The 18,886-nt window shown below is 54.5% G+C and overlaps 6 protein-coding genes across 6 annotated transcripts; 3 read left to right on the top strand and 3 right to left on the bottom strand.

The window, feature by feature from the left end:
* Positions 1-1,203: 1,203 nt before the first annotated feature.
* On the bottom strand, positions 1,204-2,524 carry rna1 (Ran GAP Rna1; the record flags this gene model as incomplete). Its single annotated transcript, XM_053187517.2, has 2 exons — positions 1,204-2,274; positions 2,333-2,524. The coding sequence occupies 2 exons, from the start codon at positions 2,522-2,524 to the stop codon at positions 1,204-1,206; spliced, it is 1,263 nt and encodes a 420-aa protein (XP_053055021.2).
* A 663-nt stretch (positions 2,525-3,187) lies between these two features.
* N0V96_002443 (uncharacterized protein) lies at positions 3,188-4,386 on the top strand (the record flags this gene model as incomplete). Its single annotated transcript, XM_065756527.1, has 3 exons — positions 3,188-3,594; positions 3,679-3,707; positions 3,761-4,386. The coding sequence occupies 3 exons, from the start codon at positions 3,188-3,190 to the stop codon at positions 4,384-4,386; spliced, it is 1,062 nt and encodes a 353-aa protein (XP_065614896.1).
* Positions 4,387-5,224: 838 nt separating this feature from the next.
* Positions 5,225-5,927, bottom strand: N0V96_002444 (uncharacterized protein; the record flags this gene model as incomplete). The annotated part of the gene is made up of 3 exons (XM_053187515.1): positions 5,225-5,511; positions 5,610-5,714; positions 5,789-5,927. 3 exons carry the CDS (start codon positions 5,925-5,927, stop codon positions 5,225-5,227), a joined length of 531 nt encoding a protein of 176 aa, XP_053055019.1.
* A 956-nt stretch (positions 5,928-6,883) lies between these two features.
* On the top strand, positions 6,884-8,728 carry NAR1 (Cytosolic Fe-S cluster assembly factor nar1; the record flags this gene model as incomplete). Its single annotated transcript, XM_053187514.2, has 1 exon — positions 6,884-8,728. One exon carries the CDS (start codon positions 6,884-6,886, stop codon positions 8,726-8,728), a length of 1,845 nt encoding a protein of 614 aa, XP_053055018.2.
* Positions 8,729-8,796: 68 nt separating this feature from the next.
* Positions 8,797-9,861, bottom strand: N0V96_002446 (uncharacterized protein; the record flags this gene model as incomplete). Its single annotated transcript, XM_065756528.1, has 3 exons — positions 8,797-9,052; positions 9,280-9,546; positions 9,680-9,861. 3 exons carry the CDS (start codon positions 9,859-9,861, stop codon positions 8,797-8,799), a joined length of 705 nt encoding a protein of 234 aa, XP_065614897.1.
* Positions 9,862-10,860: 999 nt separating this feature from the next.
* Positions 10,861-11,310, top strand: N0V96_002447 (uncharacterized protein; the record flags this gene model as incomplete). Its single annotated transcript, XM_053187512.1, has 2 exons — positions 10,861-11,038; positions 11,189-11,310. The coding sequence occupies 2 exons, from the start codon at positions 10,861-10,863 to the stop codon at positions 11,308-11,310; spliced, it is 300 nt and encodes a 99-aa protein (XP_053055016.1).
* Positions 11,311-18,886: the final 7,576 nt, after the last annotated feature.

Genomic DNA, 18,886 nt, shown 5'->3' on the forward strand with positions numbered 1-18,886 from the left:
CCCGGTTTCGATATTCACCCATAGGGCTTCTCCGACTTTTCACTCCCTGGCTCGGGATTCCCCGCCCTCAAGCTCCCTTTGCCCATCAAGCCCCTGCATCCCCATCTCCCCCTCCCTCAGCCCTTTCAGCAGAAGCCGGACCCTTCTCGGCCCTCTCGAACCACATCAACGCCGCAGGCATCACCGCAAAGGCGGCTAACCCGCCAAGCATCGCCGTGACCATCACCCATCCATTCATACTCTCCGAAATCCAGCAGTCCCTTCCGTGCTCTCCTCCTTCGTGCCAAAACGCAGACAGGATCAGCCCAAACGCCGCCTCCGCGCCAGCCAAGAACGCCGCCGCCAGACCTCCGATCGCAAGCCGGAACCACGCCACGCGCGGCACGTCGTAGACCGCCACGACGTACCGCGCAACGACGAGGCCTATCACGGTGTGTAGAAGCGGCAGGATGAAAAGCTCGGTTTGTGACGTTGTGAGGTACTGCTGCTGATGCTGCTGCTGCTGGTCGGAGACGATGGGCAGTCGTAAGTACTGGCGATATGTATATACGATCCATGAGAGCAGCGTTGTCGTGGTAAAGGTGAAGAAGAAGTACGATAGTGCGATCCGGACGATGAAGAAGGCTAGCGCAACGTCCCATAGTATCTCGATGACCGAGTCTGTGGTTTTGAAGAGGTAGTCCATGATTATTGGCCTCAGATGGGTAGGTAGGTTGGATTCGTTTGTGTGATGTATTTATTCGTTCAAGGTTTTTGTTTACTATATTTGTTCGTGAATTTATTCTATCGTTGCAACTATCAATCCAAAATTGCAGTCCTTTTTATACTATATACTACGATTCAAGCTCACGCGATTCCATTTCGTTGATCTTGTGATCTGGTATCCCCATGGATGCCGGCTTCGTGGGGTGATCGTGGAGTGACCATGGCGATTGGTACTACCCCGGACATGCCACCTGTATTGCGACAGACCTTAAAACCCAGGAGAATGATGTAAAAAAATTTTGCACCGGCAAATAATCAAAGTCCTGTCGGTCAGATGATGATCTGCATGTAATAGCCACGGCAAAGACTGGTTGGGATGAAGTGTAATTTTGGGGGGGTATCGTCTCTGTCTCCTCACTCCTGTATAATGGGGGGGTCATTCCTCTTGCGTTCCGTCATCTAAACCTGTAAGCCAAAGAAAATGTTTCCATACATCTCTTAAATCTCCGTCTTGGCCAGCTTCTTGGCCAGATCGTCCACCTCCTTGTCCTTGAGCTGGACAGTGGGCTCCTCCTGGGCCTCCTCAGCCTCCTTGGTGAGGATCTCGGCCTCCTTCTCGGCAGCCAGCTCCTCTTCCTCCTCGGATTCCTCTTCCTCCTCCTCGTCAGAGTCCTCTCCCTCGAGGTCGCTAAGGCTGTCGAGTCCCCAGGCGTCCTCATCAACAATATCGCCGCCAATCTTCTCCTTGCGCTCCTCGAGGAACTCGCGGATGGCGATGATGGAGGGGTCCTCCTCTTCGACCTTGTTGCCGTTAAGCTCAACCTTCTTCAAGGCAGGCAGAGACTCAGTAACGACGCTGGCGATGCTCTCCAGTGCCTTGGGGGTGATGTCGTTGAAAGCCAGGCGAAGTGTCTCCAACTTGTCCTGCTTGCCCTTAGCAAGAGACTTGGCGACAACCTTGGTGCCCTTGGGCGTTAGGTAGGCATCGTTGAGGCCGAGCTCTTGCAGGCTTGTCAGGTTGGGAAGGACACCGGCAAGTGCCTTGGCACCGTTGATGGTAAAGGTATTGTCCTGGAGATCGAGGATGCGCAGTTCGGTCGCAGTCTTCAAGCCCTCGCTAATAAGGTGGCTGATTCCCTCCTGGCGAATACCGTTCTGGATCATCCTGATCTCCTTGATCTTGTTGTGAAGGCTGTAGACCTTGGCCCAGGCCTGCATGCTGCCGTTCTCCAGACGGTTGCGACCGCAAATGACAGTCTCGAGGTACGGGACCTCCTTGCCTTCCTTTCTCGCCGCCTCCTTCTTGGCGTGCAACTCAGAGAGCGCATCAGCCACCAGAATACCAGCATGGGGGCCGAGGCCGTTGTTGTTCAGGTAAAGGTGCTGAAGGGGCACGTGGGCAGCCAAGAAAGCGACGACCGGGGCCTGCGTGTTGATACCAAAGGCATTGTCGTTAAGGTTGATCGTCGTCAGCTTGGGGAGGTTGAGAATAGACGTGAGGAGGGAGGACAGGGCCTCAGGGATTTCGCTCAGGAGACGGCCGGTGAAGATGTCAGAGAGGTCGGCGGACTGGTCACTCTTGGTCAGTGGATGGTCATACATGTGTTGGAAACTCTCGTTCGCCTACCTGGAGGTTCTTCTTGGTGGCCAGGACCTCACCAAGGAGCTTGCAAGCACCGACTCCCAGGGTGTTTCCCAGGAACCTGACCTCCTCGACGTCGGTCGAGCGCAAGTCGGCGATGTGGGGCTCAAGGTCGGCACCAGTATCGAGCTTGAGACCCTTTCCCTCAAGAGAGAACACCTTGCGCGTGGTCGCCATGATGGATTTGTTGATAAGCAAGGAGTGTTGGAAAAGCTGGGAGCAAGGTGGCAGCGAATGCGCAAAATGAGTGTATGTCGGGGGTGTTTATGGTGGGGGAGGGGTTAAACAAAGTCACTTTATTTTGTTTTCCACAAGACCCCCGAGTCACAGTTGCAGGGGGTGAGCCCGGGTGGGTGCCTGTGTGCGGCTTGCCTCTGTGTGCCTGGTTGTGGTCACTGCCTGCGGGTGCCAGGCACCAACTGGCCAGGGGGAAATGGCCGTCATTCTACGTTGACAGCTGGCTTCCACTGCCAATTGATGGATGGCGCCTTTGACACCTGGCAGAGTTGGCTTGGTAAGTGGACCCACAAGATGAGCTCCGTAAGCCGCGCTGCTTGTCGCGACACCCTGAGGATTGAGCCCAGGCGCAAACATCATTAAAGTTGTCAAGAACGAGGCGGATGTGATTTTTCTAGCGATTGACCTGCATCCCGCTGGCTACTCCCAATCAATTCATCATCCCATCTACGACAGCAGCGCATAGCTTGTTCCTCATCATATCGACCTCCCATCTCTTTTCCTCTCGCAACGATAATTCTTACATTTGATCACCGGGCAATCCACACCCATTCATTGCTGCATCTTTCGAAGTGCTAGGTTTCCATCATTCAACAGCCCAACATGGCTCGCGGAGACTCAACACCGCCCGACTCACCCCTCACATCGGACCACAACGATACCTCCGAGGAGGAGGAGGTCCACGACTACGAGGATGAATCGCTCCTTCGTCCCTCGAAACGCCAAAAGCTGGGCGCAGCCTCGACAACGTCTCCCGCGGTGGTCGCGGAACCCGAACCAGAAGCTGTACCCGAGCCGGACCCCTTGGAGGGTATGTCGGACGTGTCTTCGGACACGTCTGGCGACATTCCCAGCTCTCCCATCAACGCCAAACTCGACGAAGAAGACTTCCAGGAGCAGGTAACTTCCTGTGCCTGGGAAGGCTGCGACGCGGGCGATTTTGGCAACATGGATAAATTGGTGGAGCATATTCACAGCGATCACATCGAAAGCCGGCAGAAGAAATACACGTGCGAATGGACTGGATGCAGTAGAAAGAGCATGGGGCACGCCAGCGGTTACGCTTTGAAAGCCCACATGCGAAGTCATACTAGGGAGAAGCCTTTCTACTGTTATCTACCAGGTTTGTGACCATCCTTTGTAGAGGCTGAAGACACACGGCTAACTTGAAGACAGAATGTGATAGATCATTCACGAGATCAGATGCTCTCGCTAAGCACATGCGGACCGTCCACGAGACAGAGGCCTTGCGTCCCTCCGATCCTGTCCCCAAGTCGATGCAAGCGGGCCCTACAGGGAAGGGAAAGCTCAAGATCATCATCAAGACCCCTCAATCACACGCTGCGGGACACGATGATGCCATCGATGACGGAGCTGACGACGACGAGCTCTCTGCCGACCTCTTTACTCCCTTGACTGAAGATCAAGGCTTCACTTCCGAAGAGCTCAAGATCCCCCTTGAGAGGCTGTACAAGCTCTGTAGATTCCAAGTCAAGTGGGCGCAAGAGGAGTCGGTTAAGCTGGCGGAAGAGGTCAAGTACTGGGAGAAGCAGTACAAGGACCTTTGGCGCGAGAAGGAGGTTCTCTTCTCCCAGGTTGTCAAGAGTGAGGTCGACTGGCACGAGCGCAGACAGGCAGTCCTTTCTGGCGCAGCAGATGTCCAGCTTTCGGGCGTGCTGGAGAGCCAAGAAGGTAATCAGGCAGCCACCAACGGAGAAGACGCAGACACCCAGGAGACTGACAAGGCCGAAGCGACTCTGACAAATGGAGCCAACTCCACCGAAGTTGCGGCAGCTAGTTAGGGTCAGCGCTTGGTATCCTGGAACCCAGGCGTCCAGTTTTAGTTGGACAGATTGACCTAGGCCGGCGACCTCGGCAAATTCGAGGGAGTCCCTTCGGGAATGGGCGAATCTCCGGTTCCACACATCTATTGCGCCTGAGTGATGCCTTTGTATTACCTTGTCACAACGCACTGGAAGGACTATACGGGTGTGCGTGCGTTTGAAGCGGCTGAGGCAGCCGAGGCATCTACCTGAAATGATACAAGTCCAACCTCCCAAAGACAACAGACAGCAGCAGAGGAAGCAGAGCGTTGCGCACCCTCGTCAAGGCTGTCATGATATCAAAGGAAGCAGGAAAAGGAGACAGACGTCTGGCAAGAGGATGTGAAAATATGCCTACTACAGCATCCCACCAAGAAGCAGAGAGCATGGAGAGCGCAAATTGACGTCTCTAGTGGTGATGCATCACGGGAGTCATGAGGAAGGCGACTAGGGAAATAGGCGCATGGAGTAAATGTACACTAGGGAGTGGGTCTCAACTTGCACTTGAAGAAGCGGTATACGACTGCTTTTCTCAGTATCATTTCTTTGATTCTTTAGCCTTGGACAAGACCCCGAACACGCCATCTCACAAAGCACAAAGGTGATTTTGGCGGCGTAGAGCGTGAAGGATGACTTTTTTCTTCTATATCACCTTAACCACAGGATGACAGCCAAGGCCCCTTGAACTTGGCCAAGGGAACATCAACATTGCCTATTTACTAGCATTCTCTGTTCGCCAGCACTAAGTTGACTGCCAATGCCCTCGATATACAATAGCTGCAGTCTTTCTCTCTCTCTTTTCGTTTCCTATTCCCCTTTACAAACCCTTCTTCTTGGATCGATACGACTCGGTATTCTTAAAGGGAAACGAGCTCGTGTCCTTGTCGTAGCCGTGCTTCTTGCTGCGGCGCGACTTGTCACCGGCGAACATGAGGCACCAGAGCCCCGAGACGGCGAAGACGGCGCTGCCGAGGCAGCCGAGGGCAAAGGCCGTCTGGCCCGTCCGGAGCCACCTGCTGTAGCAGTAGAAGCCGGCCGAGGCGTGGTGGATGGAGGAGAGGATGAGGGCTGCGTTTGCGTAGGGGGAGACTGTTCCTGCGGGTGCTGTTTGGGAGGTCAGTTGTGTGAGCTGGGTATAGGCTAGGAGTTTGGGTGTTTGGATAACAAGGGGAGAGGGAGGTAGGGAGGAGGTTTCATCTTACTAAGGTCCTCTGATGCGAGGGGGACTGCTCCTGAGAGGGTGACGACGAGGAGGCCTAGGGTCAGGAGGGCGAAGCCTAGGGAGCGTGCGAAGTAGTCCTCGAGAGCTGGAAGGTTTGATATGTCAGTCGCTCAACTCATGGGGCTCATACGAGGTGGATGGAAGCGGGAGAAGACTTACAGCCTGCGGCGTACTGGTAGTCATCGGGACGGAGGAGGTTGGTGATGAAGCGCGGCCATATGATGAGCGGGACGGCCTGGGTCGCGAGCCAGCCCAGGTTTCCGAAGCTAAAGGTTGATATTGCCTGTTGGTTCGTCATGAGGTAGTTAGCGAGGGATTCCATGAAACGAGAGGGGCGGAGATGAGATGGGGAGGGCATCGTACGTCCATTGGGTTGATGTAGTGAGCAGAACTTGGATTCTTTCTCTATGAGGGGTGATCTGAGTGCAATTGACGGCTGTTGAGGTTATGGATTACTGCTTTGAGAGCTTGCGATACTGTATTAATGAAGCTTCGTGGAGCTTTGCCTCGCGCGTGGGATGACTGCAAGGTTGAGCTCAGGGAAGAGAGAGCTACGACGAGCCACGACGAGCCGACGTCATTGGACGGGCCCCCGGCACCGCGTCCCTTGCCCGCCATGGCTTCCGATTCCTACCCTCACTCGACGGCCTGCGTCGGCCAGCTGCAATGCCCCCTGTAATCCTGTCGGCTTAGGTTCACTAGGTTAGGTTCTCAGGGGCCAATGCCGCGAGGGGCTTCTAGGTTCCATCCACTTTTCCCATCCCGCCACTGAGTGGATGCCGATTTCGCAAGGCCCAGACGCGCCTGCACTGTCAGCGACGGGGGGGCACTTTGATTGTTGACTCTGCGAAAAGGCGAAAAAAACCCAGTGGTGGGGGCTGGATTTGCAATCAACGATTAATTCCTACCTCCCACTTCGATTTGCGCATCTCCGGCTTCGCGGGATACAAGGAGGGAAACCACAACTCGTCTAGAAGCAACACAGAGTTCTTATCTTCTGCATATTGCGTCGTTTCCATATTCATTTCTGAACGTACGGCTTGTGTCCTTCGCATCTCTCTCTCACACTCCGCTGCGTTGCGACTCACAAACGTCTTATCGTCGACATTTTGCATATCGCATCGCATCCACGCATTTGCCCCGCCATCTTCGATATCCCACCTCCCTCCTCCTTTTCCCTCCCACTCTCCCACCCTCTCTCTCTCTCTCCCACTCCTCTACGCCTTACGACACTCTGAACGGAAATCCATCAAGATGAGCGCAATCCTCTCCGCAGACGACCTCAACGATTTCATAAGTCCAGGCGTCGCCTGCATAAAACCAATCGAAACCCTCCTCCGTCCCCCGCCACCCCCCGTCGACGCCTCCCTCGAACACGAAGTCATCCTCGACGGCCAACCAGGCTCCAACACCGCCGCAGCAGCAGCAAGCAATGCACCTCCCGCCGAAATCTCCCTCACAGACTGCCTCGCCTGCTCAGGCTGCGTCACCTCCGCCGAAGCCGTCCTCGTGAGCATGCAATCCCACACCGAAGTCCTCAACACCCTCGACTTCGGCCCCGCCCTACGCATCGTCGGCCCGGACCCGACCACGGGCGAGTTCCACGTCCAAGGCTTGGAGGACGCAAGCAGGATGCTCTTCGTGGCGAGCGTCTCGCCACAGACGAGGGCGAGTCTGGCTGCCGCGGCGGGCGACGGCACGACGGAGCGGCAGGCTGGGTATATGCTGGACGCGCTCTTCAGTGGCGATGCGGGGCTCGCGAGCGGCGGGAAACACGGGAATGGGTTCACGTGGGTGTTGGATACCAACGTTGCGCGCGAAGCGTGTCTTGTTCTCGGGGCGGATGAGGTTCTGGGCGGTAGCGCAGCGGCAGTGGCAGCGGCAGCAGCAGCAGCAGGCGCTTCGCCATCACCATCGACTCCCGCGACAAAGCCGATTCTTACATCCTCGTGCCCCGGGTGGGTGTGCTACGCCGAAAAGACGCACCCCTACGTCCTCCCGCACCTGTCGCGCGTGAAATCGCCCCAGGCGCTCATGGGCACCCTGCTCAAGACGACGCTGAGCAAGAAGCTCGGGATCCCGCCCAGCAGGATCTGGCACCTGGCCGTCATGCCGTGCTTCGACAAGAAGCTCGAGGCCAGTCGCGAGGAGCTCACGGATTCGGTGTGGAGCCCCGACGGGGACGGGAAGCCGGGCAGAGGGGTCCGCGACGTGGACTGCGTTATCACGAGCAAGGAGGTCCTCATGCTGGCCGAGTCAAGGGGTTTCAATTTCTTTAATCTACCGCGGGGTAAGCCATCCGCCGCCTGTGTCCAACGTACGCCGTTCCCGGACGCGAGGCTGGAAAAGTTCCTCTTCCCGGCCCACGGAGCCCACCGCTCGTCCGTGGCCGCTGGCTCCTCCGGCGGCAACCTCTACTTTACCCTTCAGACCGTGGCCTCCAAACACCCCAACTCCCAGATCCAAGTCATCCGCGGCCGCAACGCCGACGTCGTCGAGTTCGTCGTCGCTTCCGCCACGGGCGACCCCATCTTCAAGGCTGCGCGGTACTACGGCTTCCGCAACATCCAGAACCTGGTCCGCAAGCTGAAGCCGGCGCGGCCGTCTCGTATGCCTGGCGGCAAGGCGTTCGGCGCCGCCAGGAGACCTACGGGAAAGTCCGCCGGGCTCGAGTACGCCTATGTCGAGGTCATGGCCTGCCCCGGCGGCTGCACCAACGGCGGCGGGCAGATCAAGGTCGACGACCCGATCGTTGTGGAGCGGAAGGGCTACGAGAGCAAGCCGGGCCCGCTCGAGCAGAAGCATTTCCTGGCCGAGGTCGACGAGGCCTACTTTTCAGCAGAGGACTCTGACGGCGAGGAGAGCAATGGTATTGCTCAAAATGGTGACGGTCTGCAAGTAGCAGACGACGTTGTTGACGGAATTTCGCCTTCTTACATTCGAGATACCCTGGCGCATTGGGCGGATTGCACTGGCATAGACTTGGGTAGATTGGCCCTCACCACGTATCGCGAGGTGGTCAGCGACGTGGGCAAGGACAAGGCTAGCGACACGGAGCGCGTCGTTCAGCTGGCGGGCAAGATTGGCGGAGGCTGGTAGTCTTTTTTTGCTTGTTTCTTCTTTCCCTCATTTGACAGGGAAGAGGCAAAATTAGCATAGTAATAATTTCATCCTTCCTTTGTGCCTCGCTTGGCGAAGCCGAATCCACCTCGTCCAGTCCCATCCGGTCCGCGTGGAGCTCGAATGGCCTGCTTGGGCTGGTCCTCGATGTCTCTTGGAGTCGAACGCCCAGAATGCGGGTTGTACGTGTTGTACGTGTTTGGGCCGTCGCCGCCTCCGCGCTTCTGCATTCCGAAGCCGCCTCGTGGTGCGTAACCGGGGTCGTAGAGCTCGCGACCGCTCTCGGCGCGAACGGCGTCGGATCTGCTGCTGCCAGGTCGTCGTAGGTCATCTTGTCGGTTCGAATTCCCTCGATATCCACCGCCGCCGCCGCCGCCACGACCGCGTCCCCTTCCCCGGCCGCGCCCTCCACCTCTTTCGTTCTCGGCACCTCCCCTCCCCCTCTAGGTGGTGTGACGGTCCCACTCGGGCTCGAGGCGCCAGAGGAAGGGTTCGACTCGCCAAAGATCTTTGCGCGCGCCTCCTCGTACCGCCGCTGCTTCTCCTCGAGCTCGCGCTGCTGCTTGGCGCGGATCTCCTCGGGCGTGAGCTGCGGCTTCTTCTCAGCGTGCTGGTCGTCGGCGTCGTCGTCGGCGAGGGAGAGGTGGGAGAGGAGGCCAGTGACGGGGTCGCGCCGGGCGATTGTTCGGGGCGCGGGTTTTCGGCTCAGGACTTTGACCTGGGGTTTGAAGCCCGTGGCGAGGGGGACTGAGGGTTGGGCTTCGAGGAAGGTCATTGGTGTGGGCGTGGGGGAGTCACTAGAGAAGGTCGACGTTCATGTTAGCTTCTTTGCCCGTTTTTGATGACCATCGCCATTGGGAGGACATGGGATAGGTAATAAAAAGGGCCATAAAGACTCGGCACGAAAAAACTTCCGGGTGGAAGACATACGCTGATTCCCAGAGCTTTCGATTCTGCTCGGCGTGCTGGGCGAGCCGCTCTGCCTTGGTCATCGGTACCTGCAGTTCAGGCTGCACCTCTGTGGGTTGGGCGTCAATCTTGTCGGCTGCAGACTCCCAGTCATCATCCTCCCAGGCGTCAGGGACGAGAGCAGCGCCGCCATTCTTGACCATCTTTTCAGCTTTTTGGCGGGTGGTGGTTCCTGTGAAGCGACCCAACTCTGTGATAACGTGACCGTGATGGTGGGGGTGGGTGAAGCTTCACTACGGTGTTGAAGCCTGCCTGCAAAAAGGTGGTGGGCGATCGATCGGTTGAGGAAGCTGAGACCTGAAAGGGAGGAGAGAGGTGTGCTGTGACCGTGACGAGGCGAGCGGTGATCTTGGGCTAATGTGGGAGCATTGGATGGGTGGATAGGATAAATGTGAACACACAAGAACCAAAAATGGCAGGTTGTCCAAAGGGTGGTGAAGTCGATGCTCACAATGAGGTTAAAGGTAGAAAGGGAAGAAAAAGGTGGGATGAGATGAGTGAGGTTAACAGACCCCTTGTCGGTTGTGCCTTGGTCAGAGGCGTCCGAGGCGGCTACGGCTATTTTTTTTTTTCTTTTCTCAAAAGCTCCCCTCAGCTGAGCCATGGACATGTCATTTACTTTGACATTCGCCTCTATACGGGAGGGGAAACATGTACTGAATAAGTATCCTCTCCGGACTTGTGTGGAGGGGCACCCAGGGGTCAGCAGGCGCATCGGATCTTGGAAACACCCTTGGAATGGTGGGGTTGGCTGGGCCCGGGTGACAGACAGGCGAGCGATGTCCATCTCGCCTCATACCTGACATACCATACCACTCCATCACTCACTGCGGTGCTCAGACAGAGCTGCGACGGGGATAACCTCAACTTTGGCTTCTTCAACGATAATCAGCAAAACAAAAATCTCAACAGGTGTCACCACATTTCAATATTCCCTCGAGGCCTTTATTCAAGAGTCTCCTGAACCCCCTTCGCCAGCACTTGGCACATCTTCTACTTCGCAGTCGGGATTTAAGGGGAGTTCACAAAGTACCGTGACACAAACAACCCAACCCCAAGATGTACATAGAATACAGAGCTCATCACTTTTCAGGAACCCGCATTTATACAACGGCCAAGAAAATAATTCAACAGCAAACACAATGGCAGCAGGCGGCGCGAAGCTCCAGACCCCCAGTTCCGAGGCCGGGGGAAGCATCCGAGACGACCCCAAGGCTTCTTCGGCGGCGGTAGCGGCCGCGCCCAGCTGGAACAATAAGAAGTTCAGAGAAGAGTACGAGTCCTTCAAGGCGAAACTTCTCGACCAAAGATTTGACCCAAGTAAGCGAACCTCTTTGTTTTTCTTTCCACCCTTTTCCCGCTGGTGAATGGCTGTGATGGCATGGCAGTCAACTCAAACACATTCGTTGGAATAACTCATGAGGAAGATATGAGAGGGCTAAGCTTACGAAATTTGTTCCAATCTGACAGAACATTTCCCGGATCCGCTACTTCCAAGAAGCGGCTCTGATCCCCGAAATAACCCCAAGACGACGCCGGAGGCTGAGCGACGGATCGACAAGATCATCGCCGAGTACAAGGCTAGAAGTTAAAAGAGTCAAGTTGTGCATAGGTCGTCATTTGGTCTGACTTATCAGGCTGGTTAGTTGGTTGGTTTAAGGGGAGTTAAGGGGAGTGAAGGGGAGGGGCTGAAGATATCCGTTGATTCATGCTTAAATCTGCAACTGAGGTGGTCAAGGACGAAAGAACAAAAGAGGATCTTGAAGGATTGTAACCTCTTCATTTTGTGTATGAGAGTATGTCGTCTACATCGACTCTTTGTCTATCTTGTTTGATGCCCGAAATAGAGTGGAGTTCCAACACATTGTTTTTGCTTGAAAGGAGCTGTTTCATTCAACTTGGTCTTTCTCCATTGTCAAAAAACATGGAAACCCCGAACCTTGGGAAAAGGTAGAAAAAAGACAAGGCAAGGTAACCGTCTGAATCAGAGAAAGAGGCCGAGTGACTGCTAGAGCCTTGTGGGGCCTCTTAAGTCTTCAGGTGTATACGGAGATAGGTTGGTAGGGTGAGGCAGTCACGCGGACCAGACAGGTCGGTCATTCACCTCTCACCACCAACCACCCACCCACCCGACCTTATTTCCTTGCCTTGCTTCGCCCTCGATATTGTAACGGAGATGGCTCAGCCCAGCCCAGCAAGGTCAGACCGGGAAAGGCAGTGAATAAAATCCCCCTCGACTTCTTCATCTAAAAATTCCCATTTTAGTCGTGTAATTACCCTAATCGCGCAAATAGCCATCTCCGATTGTTCAATCACTCACCTCTTCGGCCATCCCCGTATTCGAGTAACCGCCCTCTTCGTCTTTTGAATGATATATAAAGACGTACTCGGCCCCTACCATTGTAGCATCTTTCTCTAGTTCTTCATACATCCTTCCTACACTTCCGCGGATCTGAAGAAGAAACGCAAGCATATGCGACAACGAAGACTTGACAACAAACAAGACTTCGATAGCAACATCGTTTCCAACTCAAATCGATCAAGACTCAAGGGAAACATCTTCCTCAGTCTCAACTGACTCTGCTCTCGCTTGGAACCTCACGACAGGCATAATAAACACAAACTTTCGCCTCCGTCTCAAAGTCCAACAAAACCAAACATCACCATAATCGAAGAGGTTGAACAAGGTCGAGGGGGAGCACTTACACTACATCAAACATCTCAACCAAAAGACTTCACACAATGACCAACCCTCAAACCCCATCCACCGACGCCGGCGCCGGCGCCAACATCCTCACACCCAACATCAACGTCTCCAACCTCAAGCCCATTACAAAAATCAGACTCTTGCCCTCCAAGCCCATCCTAACCCCGCCCACAACCACAGGCACAACAGGCACAAGCACCACCCCGAGCTTGAGCCCGAGCCCTAAACCCAAGGCTATCAAGCTCAAGCTCAAGGCCTCGTCATCCTCGTCTTCAGTCTTCGCTACCAGTCGCCGGCGCAAACTTCACCGCCAGGAAGACGTTGCGAGCTCCCGTCAGTCCTCTGAGCCTAGTACTCTGGTATATCCAGCCGCAGCAGCAGCAGCAGCAAGCCCAGCAACAACAGGCACAGAGGTAACAACAACCACAGAGGCAATCACAGAGGCAACGGCACCAGTCACAACCTACACCTCACCCTACACCTCTCTCTACACCACCACCCCCCGCGTCGACCACTGGCTCAACCAGCAAGTCGCACTCCACGCGGCCCGCGGATCCCCCTTCTCTTCCTTCTCCGTCTCAGCCAGCCTCGGGAACAAGAAGAAGCCGAGAATCCTTATCTCGACGCGGAATCTCACATGGATCAAGGCGAGCAACGGGGTCTGGGTGAAGGTTCCGCTCGCGAGTTGGAAGGAGAGGCAGGTGAGGCCTAGTACCAAGGTTGTGTTGAGGACGAGTCGTCGGAGTGAGTGAGTATGTGTGTAAGACATACATACACACCGCAGAGAGAGAGAGAGAGAGAGAGAGAGAGAGAGAGAGAGAGAGAGAGCAGAGCATTGGACATATGGGCATCGGTGTATACTGCCCAACGGGAACAAAAGAGTTTCCACTTACGAATTACGAACTTGGATCAAAGCATCGGAGCAAGCGTTCTTTTAGAGAAATACCCCTTCTCCCTCGTTGAATTTCGTTAGATACAGGAGAAGAAAAAAAGGGACGAGGAACAATGTCTTGTCTTATCGGAAGCATACGATATAGCCAAGGGGCGTCACGGCATTAGAAGCGGACTACGAAGCGGCATTCCGTATCGATAGAATCCTGGAGATCTCGTACGGAATGAGAGAAAGGTCCTTTCGTTCATGGAGTTCCCTTCTCTACTTCTTTACCGATGATTACTTGGTCAGCGTTAAAGCTGTAGAGATATGGATAGGAAAAGGTTGGGCATGATTAGAAGTTCTCTTGCGAGAGGAGAGGGTACATCATAGATGATAGATGCTCGGGCAATTACGACAAATAATGAGAATGCGAGACTATTAGGTTCTAAGCTCCCATTTTCATGTGAGTGACCTTGAGTTGGATTGTACATTACTTGATGTGACTGCCGAATCTACTGTGGTGATAGCTGAACAACTTGAGGAAATAATGATTGCGTCTAGTCTACTTACTGAAATCCACCACAGTCGAATCGATGCCAAGAAGAAAGACGGCACAGAGGCGGAAGGCTTGCGGCTCGTCCCAGCCTGGAGCCGCCGCCGTTAACCGTCCAGAGCACATCATCATTGGTAGAAAGGTGGGACATATCGAAACTGTATCGATCCAAACCTTGTACTTGGCTCTCGTTTTCTCATTTTCTCTCTCACACTCCCAGATTGATCTAGATCGTCCGGCTTTGGCACATGGCAATCCGAGGGAGAAAAAAAAAGGCATCGACCCCTCATCGGCAGAACACGGAGAGCATTGACGTCGAGCTTGCATCTTTACGCATGAAGCTCCCCCCCGCCAACGGCACACGAGGGTCCGTCAGACCTGACCTATAAAACGAAAAAGCATCAGAGATCTGTTCGAGGCCGACGGGATCTTGCTTGAGCTGCCAAGGACGTGTACCATTGCAAGCTGATGCCGAACGGCGAGTCTCACAAGTCGAAAAGTGTTCTCAATGCACGAAGGGTCGTACAAAGAAGCACGTAGGTTCATCGGCATGTGGGTTCCGAGATGAGGGGAGAATGTCAGTCAATGAGGAACTCGGGCCACAGCTTGGACGAAACCTTTTACTTTGCTGGGTTGACAAACCGGGATGGGCGAGGTGCAGATCCGGCGGGTCGGGTCGAGTGTCTCTTCGGACGAGTCTAGGTATCGCTCAGGACGTTGTGTGGTTGCGAAACGTTGGTGAAAGACACGCGGTCGCGCGGTAGAAGAGACTTGAAGGAGAGTTTGGGTGTACAGTAGCACCAAGAGGAGATCAGACATGTTCGTCGGTCGTGCCTGGCATCGGTCCATGTACTTGCGACTCCTGCATAGGTTGAGCAATTCTTTGTTGGGAACATGTCGACCTTTTTTCTGTAGATGGCTATCAAACGGGACATTCCGTGCTGAGGAACTGTTGCCTTAGTCAACTTCCCATCACTTGCTCAGACATGCGCTACGTTTTTTTCGGTGAAGCATGCTCGCGTCGCCGTCGTTTCTCGTATAGCGATTAGGGAACACTGTAGTAGCGATGCAAGACATGAGGTTGGCCTTGTAGCGGTTGCATGGCGTGGCAATGAAGCGAAGCGAGCCTAATGACTCGTTGACCACAAGCCGCAAACCCGCCACGTCTCGAACGCTGGGCAACGTCGGATCAGACGGGAGCAAAGTTGGAGGTCCCACGCCCACGTCGAGGAGGACGAAGAGGAGGCAATTGACGTAGTGGAGTCGACCGGTTTGTGTAATGTAGCGGCGGGCCGGCTTCTCCACCAGAGGTGAACGGCGGGGAAGATTGGCGGCTGTCGTTGGACGTTCCATCATCTTGTACCAAGCGTGGGGGAATGTTGGGGTTAAAGTCTCGACATGACATTGAGGTGCTGCCAACTGAGTTGTGGCGCAGGAATCCCGCATAATAGCCACTTGGGATGTAAAGCAGGATTCAGAGGACATCCCGCGACGTAAGCACATGGTTGCAGTGAGTGGTGCTCCGGTACCGATACATTGATCTTGGATTGGGTTGCCAGGTATAGAGGGCCATGCTATGCCATACCAGGCTGCCAGGCCAAGCGGAATTGCGAGTCGTCGCCACGAAGCCGGTCCTTCCAAGACAAGGCCTAGAGTTCGTTTGGGATTGACCGATAGTTGAAGACATGTCGGTGTGGTAAGACGAATACATCAGGTGAATGATTGACTGACTAGCCTAGTGTAGAGGTCAGGAGGGAAGAGCAAAGTAGAAAGTGTTCGCCATTATGACGATCGTATGCGCTTGGTTACCTCGAATGCCGCAACAGCTGATGATGTCCTGTCTTTAGGCAAGTCGGCATAGCTTGCAACGGGGCCCCTCATTGGATTACTGTAAGTCTTGCCCCTTGTCTGCCACGCAATGGACGTTCTCCATCGGAGAAACTGTCTTGGTTCAGTGTTGATGAAGCTGAGCTCCTCAGCACCCTAAGAGAAGCAACGGCCTACACTGGCATGTCGGTCAGCGCTTACGCAGGAGCCACTGGCAACTCATCGATCAATAGGCTATCTGACCGCCTCGTTGCCACGAAGCGCTCTTTTGTGCCAGATACCACCCCACATTGGGCGATAGAAATTTCAGTTTTATCAAGAGATGTCGGAGCTGTGAAGGCGAACTTGAGCAAAGGACCGGGGGCTCTATGTCCTGTACTGTGGTACAGCGTCAAGAGCTGACCATCACGGAAGCTTGAAAACAGTGGCGGATATTCTGACGGCTGAAGCTGGGAATGTCCCGAGAGAATACAGGCTTGGGTCATGTCTTCTTCCGCTGGTGTATGTATTCGAGTTGTTACAGACGGAGAGGCGCCAAAGGCGCTGGAAGCTCCTGAGTGGTTGAGGACAGGCCGAAGCAGAGCCCCCTTCTTGGCTCAGCGAGGTAATTAATGGACCACAACTGAGCTGCAGCTATCGCCGTGGAAGGTGAATCGATAAGTGATAAGATAGCTAGGTTGTTGATATGGCGTTTGGGGGTCACTTGTCCGTGTCGGTAGCTATACATTCTAATCGCGTGGATAGATACAAGGATACAGGTCGAGACCACGAGAGAGTTCAGGTATCTTTACTTTGACATTGTGTTATGTTGCAGCCAATGCTTCGCTGGAAGAGGCGATGTGGATGTTGGTTCGTCGAGACTTTATTGACTCATCCACCTTGTCAATCGCATCGTCCGTCAAGCCCACCCACCAGGGCACCCACCCCGGCGGTTCGCTCGCGGGTTGCCCATGTCGAATGGAGGGGGATGGCCCGCCGGCGGGTCGACGTTTTGGTTTCCCGAGGAGGATCCCTTGGGTCGGCGGTCTCGGAGGGAAGCCGGCGAACCACCCCCCCCCCAACAAGCCCTGCCCTGGGGCCCGCGGAAGAGATCCATGACCAAAGTCTTTCATTCGTAGCGCGGTAATGCGGCGCTTTCCTTGTAATGACTTGTGTCGCTCAGCCCGGAGATGATGTTTGATATTAGCACCTAGATAGCCTGGCACGCCTGGTCAGTCTGCTCCGGTTGGCAGATGGTTCAAGGCGCGAGAGGCGATGGCCATTCCTCTCTGGATCTTGGGTCTGTTCTAGAAGGTCGTCTGGAACAATGCTCCCCTGCAATGAAGCAAGACTAGCCGAAGTGTGGCGCGATGGTACCCCAAGTATAACTAGGAAGACATGGTGTTTCTTTTTGGAATGACTTAACAAGTCAGCTTTTGACGATGGAAATGAATCAGAGACCTCGAGTTTCTATCTCGAGGCACCGAGGAAGATATCAAAGCTTGTCTCATGGTTGCTTCTGGCGGAGGGCACCGAGAGACAGGCGGGGATGACTACTGCAGTCGAGTACGTACAGTACCTTAAGGTGAGGTAAGTTGAAGGAGAAGCGAATCCAAAAAGGGAATCCGTGAAAGAGTGCAGGTGCAAGTGGAAGCGGATGCAAGAGGCAAGAGGTACATGGGTTGGTAGGCGGATTGAGGTGCACCTGCTGCATCTGCTCTGCACCTGCACCTGCGCCTGCATCGGCTTGGGGGGGCTATAAGTTGCAACATGTATATGTCGACGAGATGCAGCGCGAGATATCTTCCGTTGATAGTATGTGAGCATGCACCAGGGCAGTCTCATCGGAGCAAATACCAAACAACAAGACGCAGTCATCCAGCCAGTCGCATCGTGATTATTCCCGGGGCGCAAATTGGACGCACAAAGCGCGGTAAGCATAGGCGGATTGGCCGTTGATTTGTGGAATGCTGTGGAGGCAATCCAGAACACCTTGGAAAGTCTCAAACTCCCTAAAACGGCATTCCGAGCTCTGGACGGAGTGCCCGTACTTTGGACCAGGGAGTCTTTTGAACTTTCTCTTCATACCTACCAATGTATGTGAACACACACACACACACACACACATGGTGGCGGTATCTAGATTGTCTAGGTGTCTTGGTGCTGCCTCGCTCATTCTCTTCTTCAACTTTCTCTCACATCTACTCTGTCCGGACTGTGTAAGATATTGTAAAAGTATGTCGATGCTACTTCCATTTGATTAGATACCCTACAGACTGTATGTGGGGTTATCTTTTGGCCGGCGGGCTACCTTAACACCTTGGATACCTTTACCTTGCACCTGCATCGCGCCTTCCACCGGCACCTTAGATTGTGACTCTTCTCCCTGACATCGTCGACCGTATTCCTGACCTCTTTCTATTTTGCATCTACTTCGTACCTCAAACCTGGCACGTAAGGTAGAAAGGACAGGCAGGACTTTCCCATACAACAACCCATCATTGGGAATACTATCCTGGTGGCCATCCATCATCGGGTACCGTGTAAGGTAGGACGCAGCCTCTGTGACAGGCACCTTCCTTCCACACAAAGACCCCACTTTCAAAGAGAAAGGGCAGGCTTTGGTTCTTGAATCCGGCTCGCCGCTTTCCTCCCACGCCTCTTACCTCACTCCGCCTCACCTCCTCCCCTCGCCTGCAACCTGCCACTCGCAGAGTTCCGACTCTCACGCTCATGCTTATGCTCACATCCTCTTTACCTCACCTCACCTCATCTCACCGGTCCGACGACTACCTACGATTCTCACTCAGGCCAGCTTGATTATTTACCCCACGAAATACTCGGGGCTGCCTCACTGGCCAACTTCCCACCTCACCTCACCTCACCTCACCTCACCTCACCTCACCTCAAAGGTCAACTCTGCACGCTTGACCTCATTTCGACTCGTCCGTCTCCACCCTTGAAAGCTCGAACCCAATTTTTCCAGGTTCCCAGAATCGGGTCGTTTTCTCCCCTCACGAACCGGAACCCTCGACGGAGGACGTAGTAGTATCCTCGAGAGTCGAGACTACAGTACATTCTACCACAGTACGGGTGCCACTTCACGATCCGCCCCTCTGGCTAGCCTCTCGCTCTCACTGGATGCTGTCATCGCCATCATCACGGACTCCCTGGCTTCCATTCGGGCTTTAGCTTGGATAACCTCAGTCCATTCGACATTGACTGGGC

The sequence above is a fragment of the Colletotrichum fioriniae genome, assembly GCF_027942845.1.
Source record: "Colletotrichum fioriniae strain IMI 355084 chromosome Unknown scaffold_2, whole genome shotgun sequence".
Classification (NCBI taxonomy): domain Eukaryota; kingdom Fungi; phylum Ascomycota; class Sordariomycetes; order Glomerellales; family Glomerellaceae; genus Colletotrichum; species Colletotrichum fioriniae.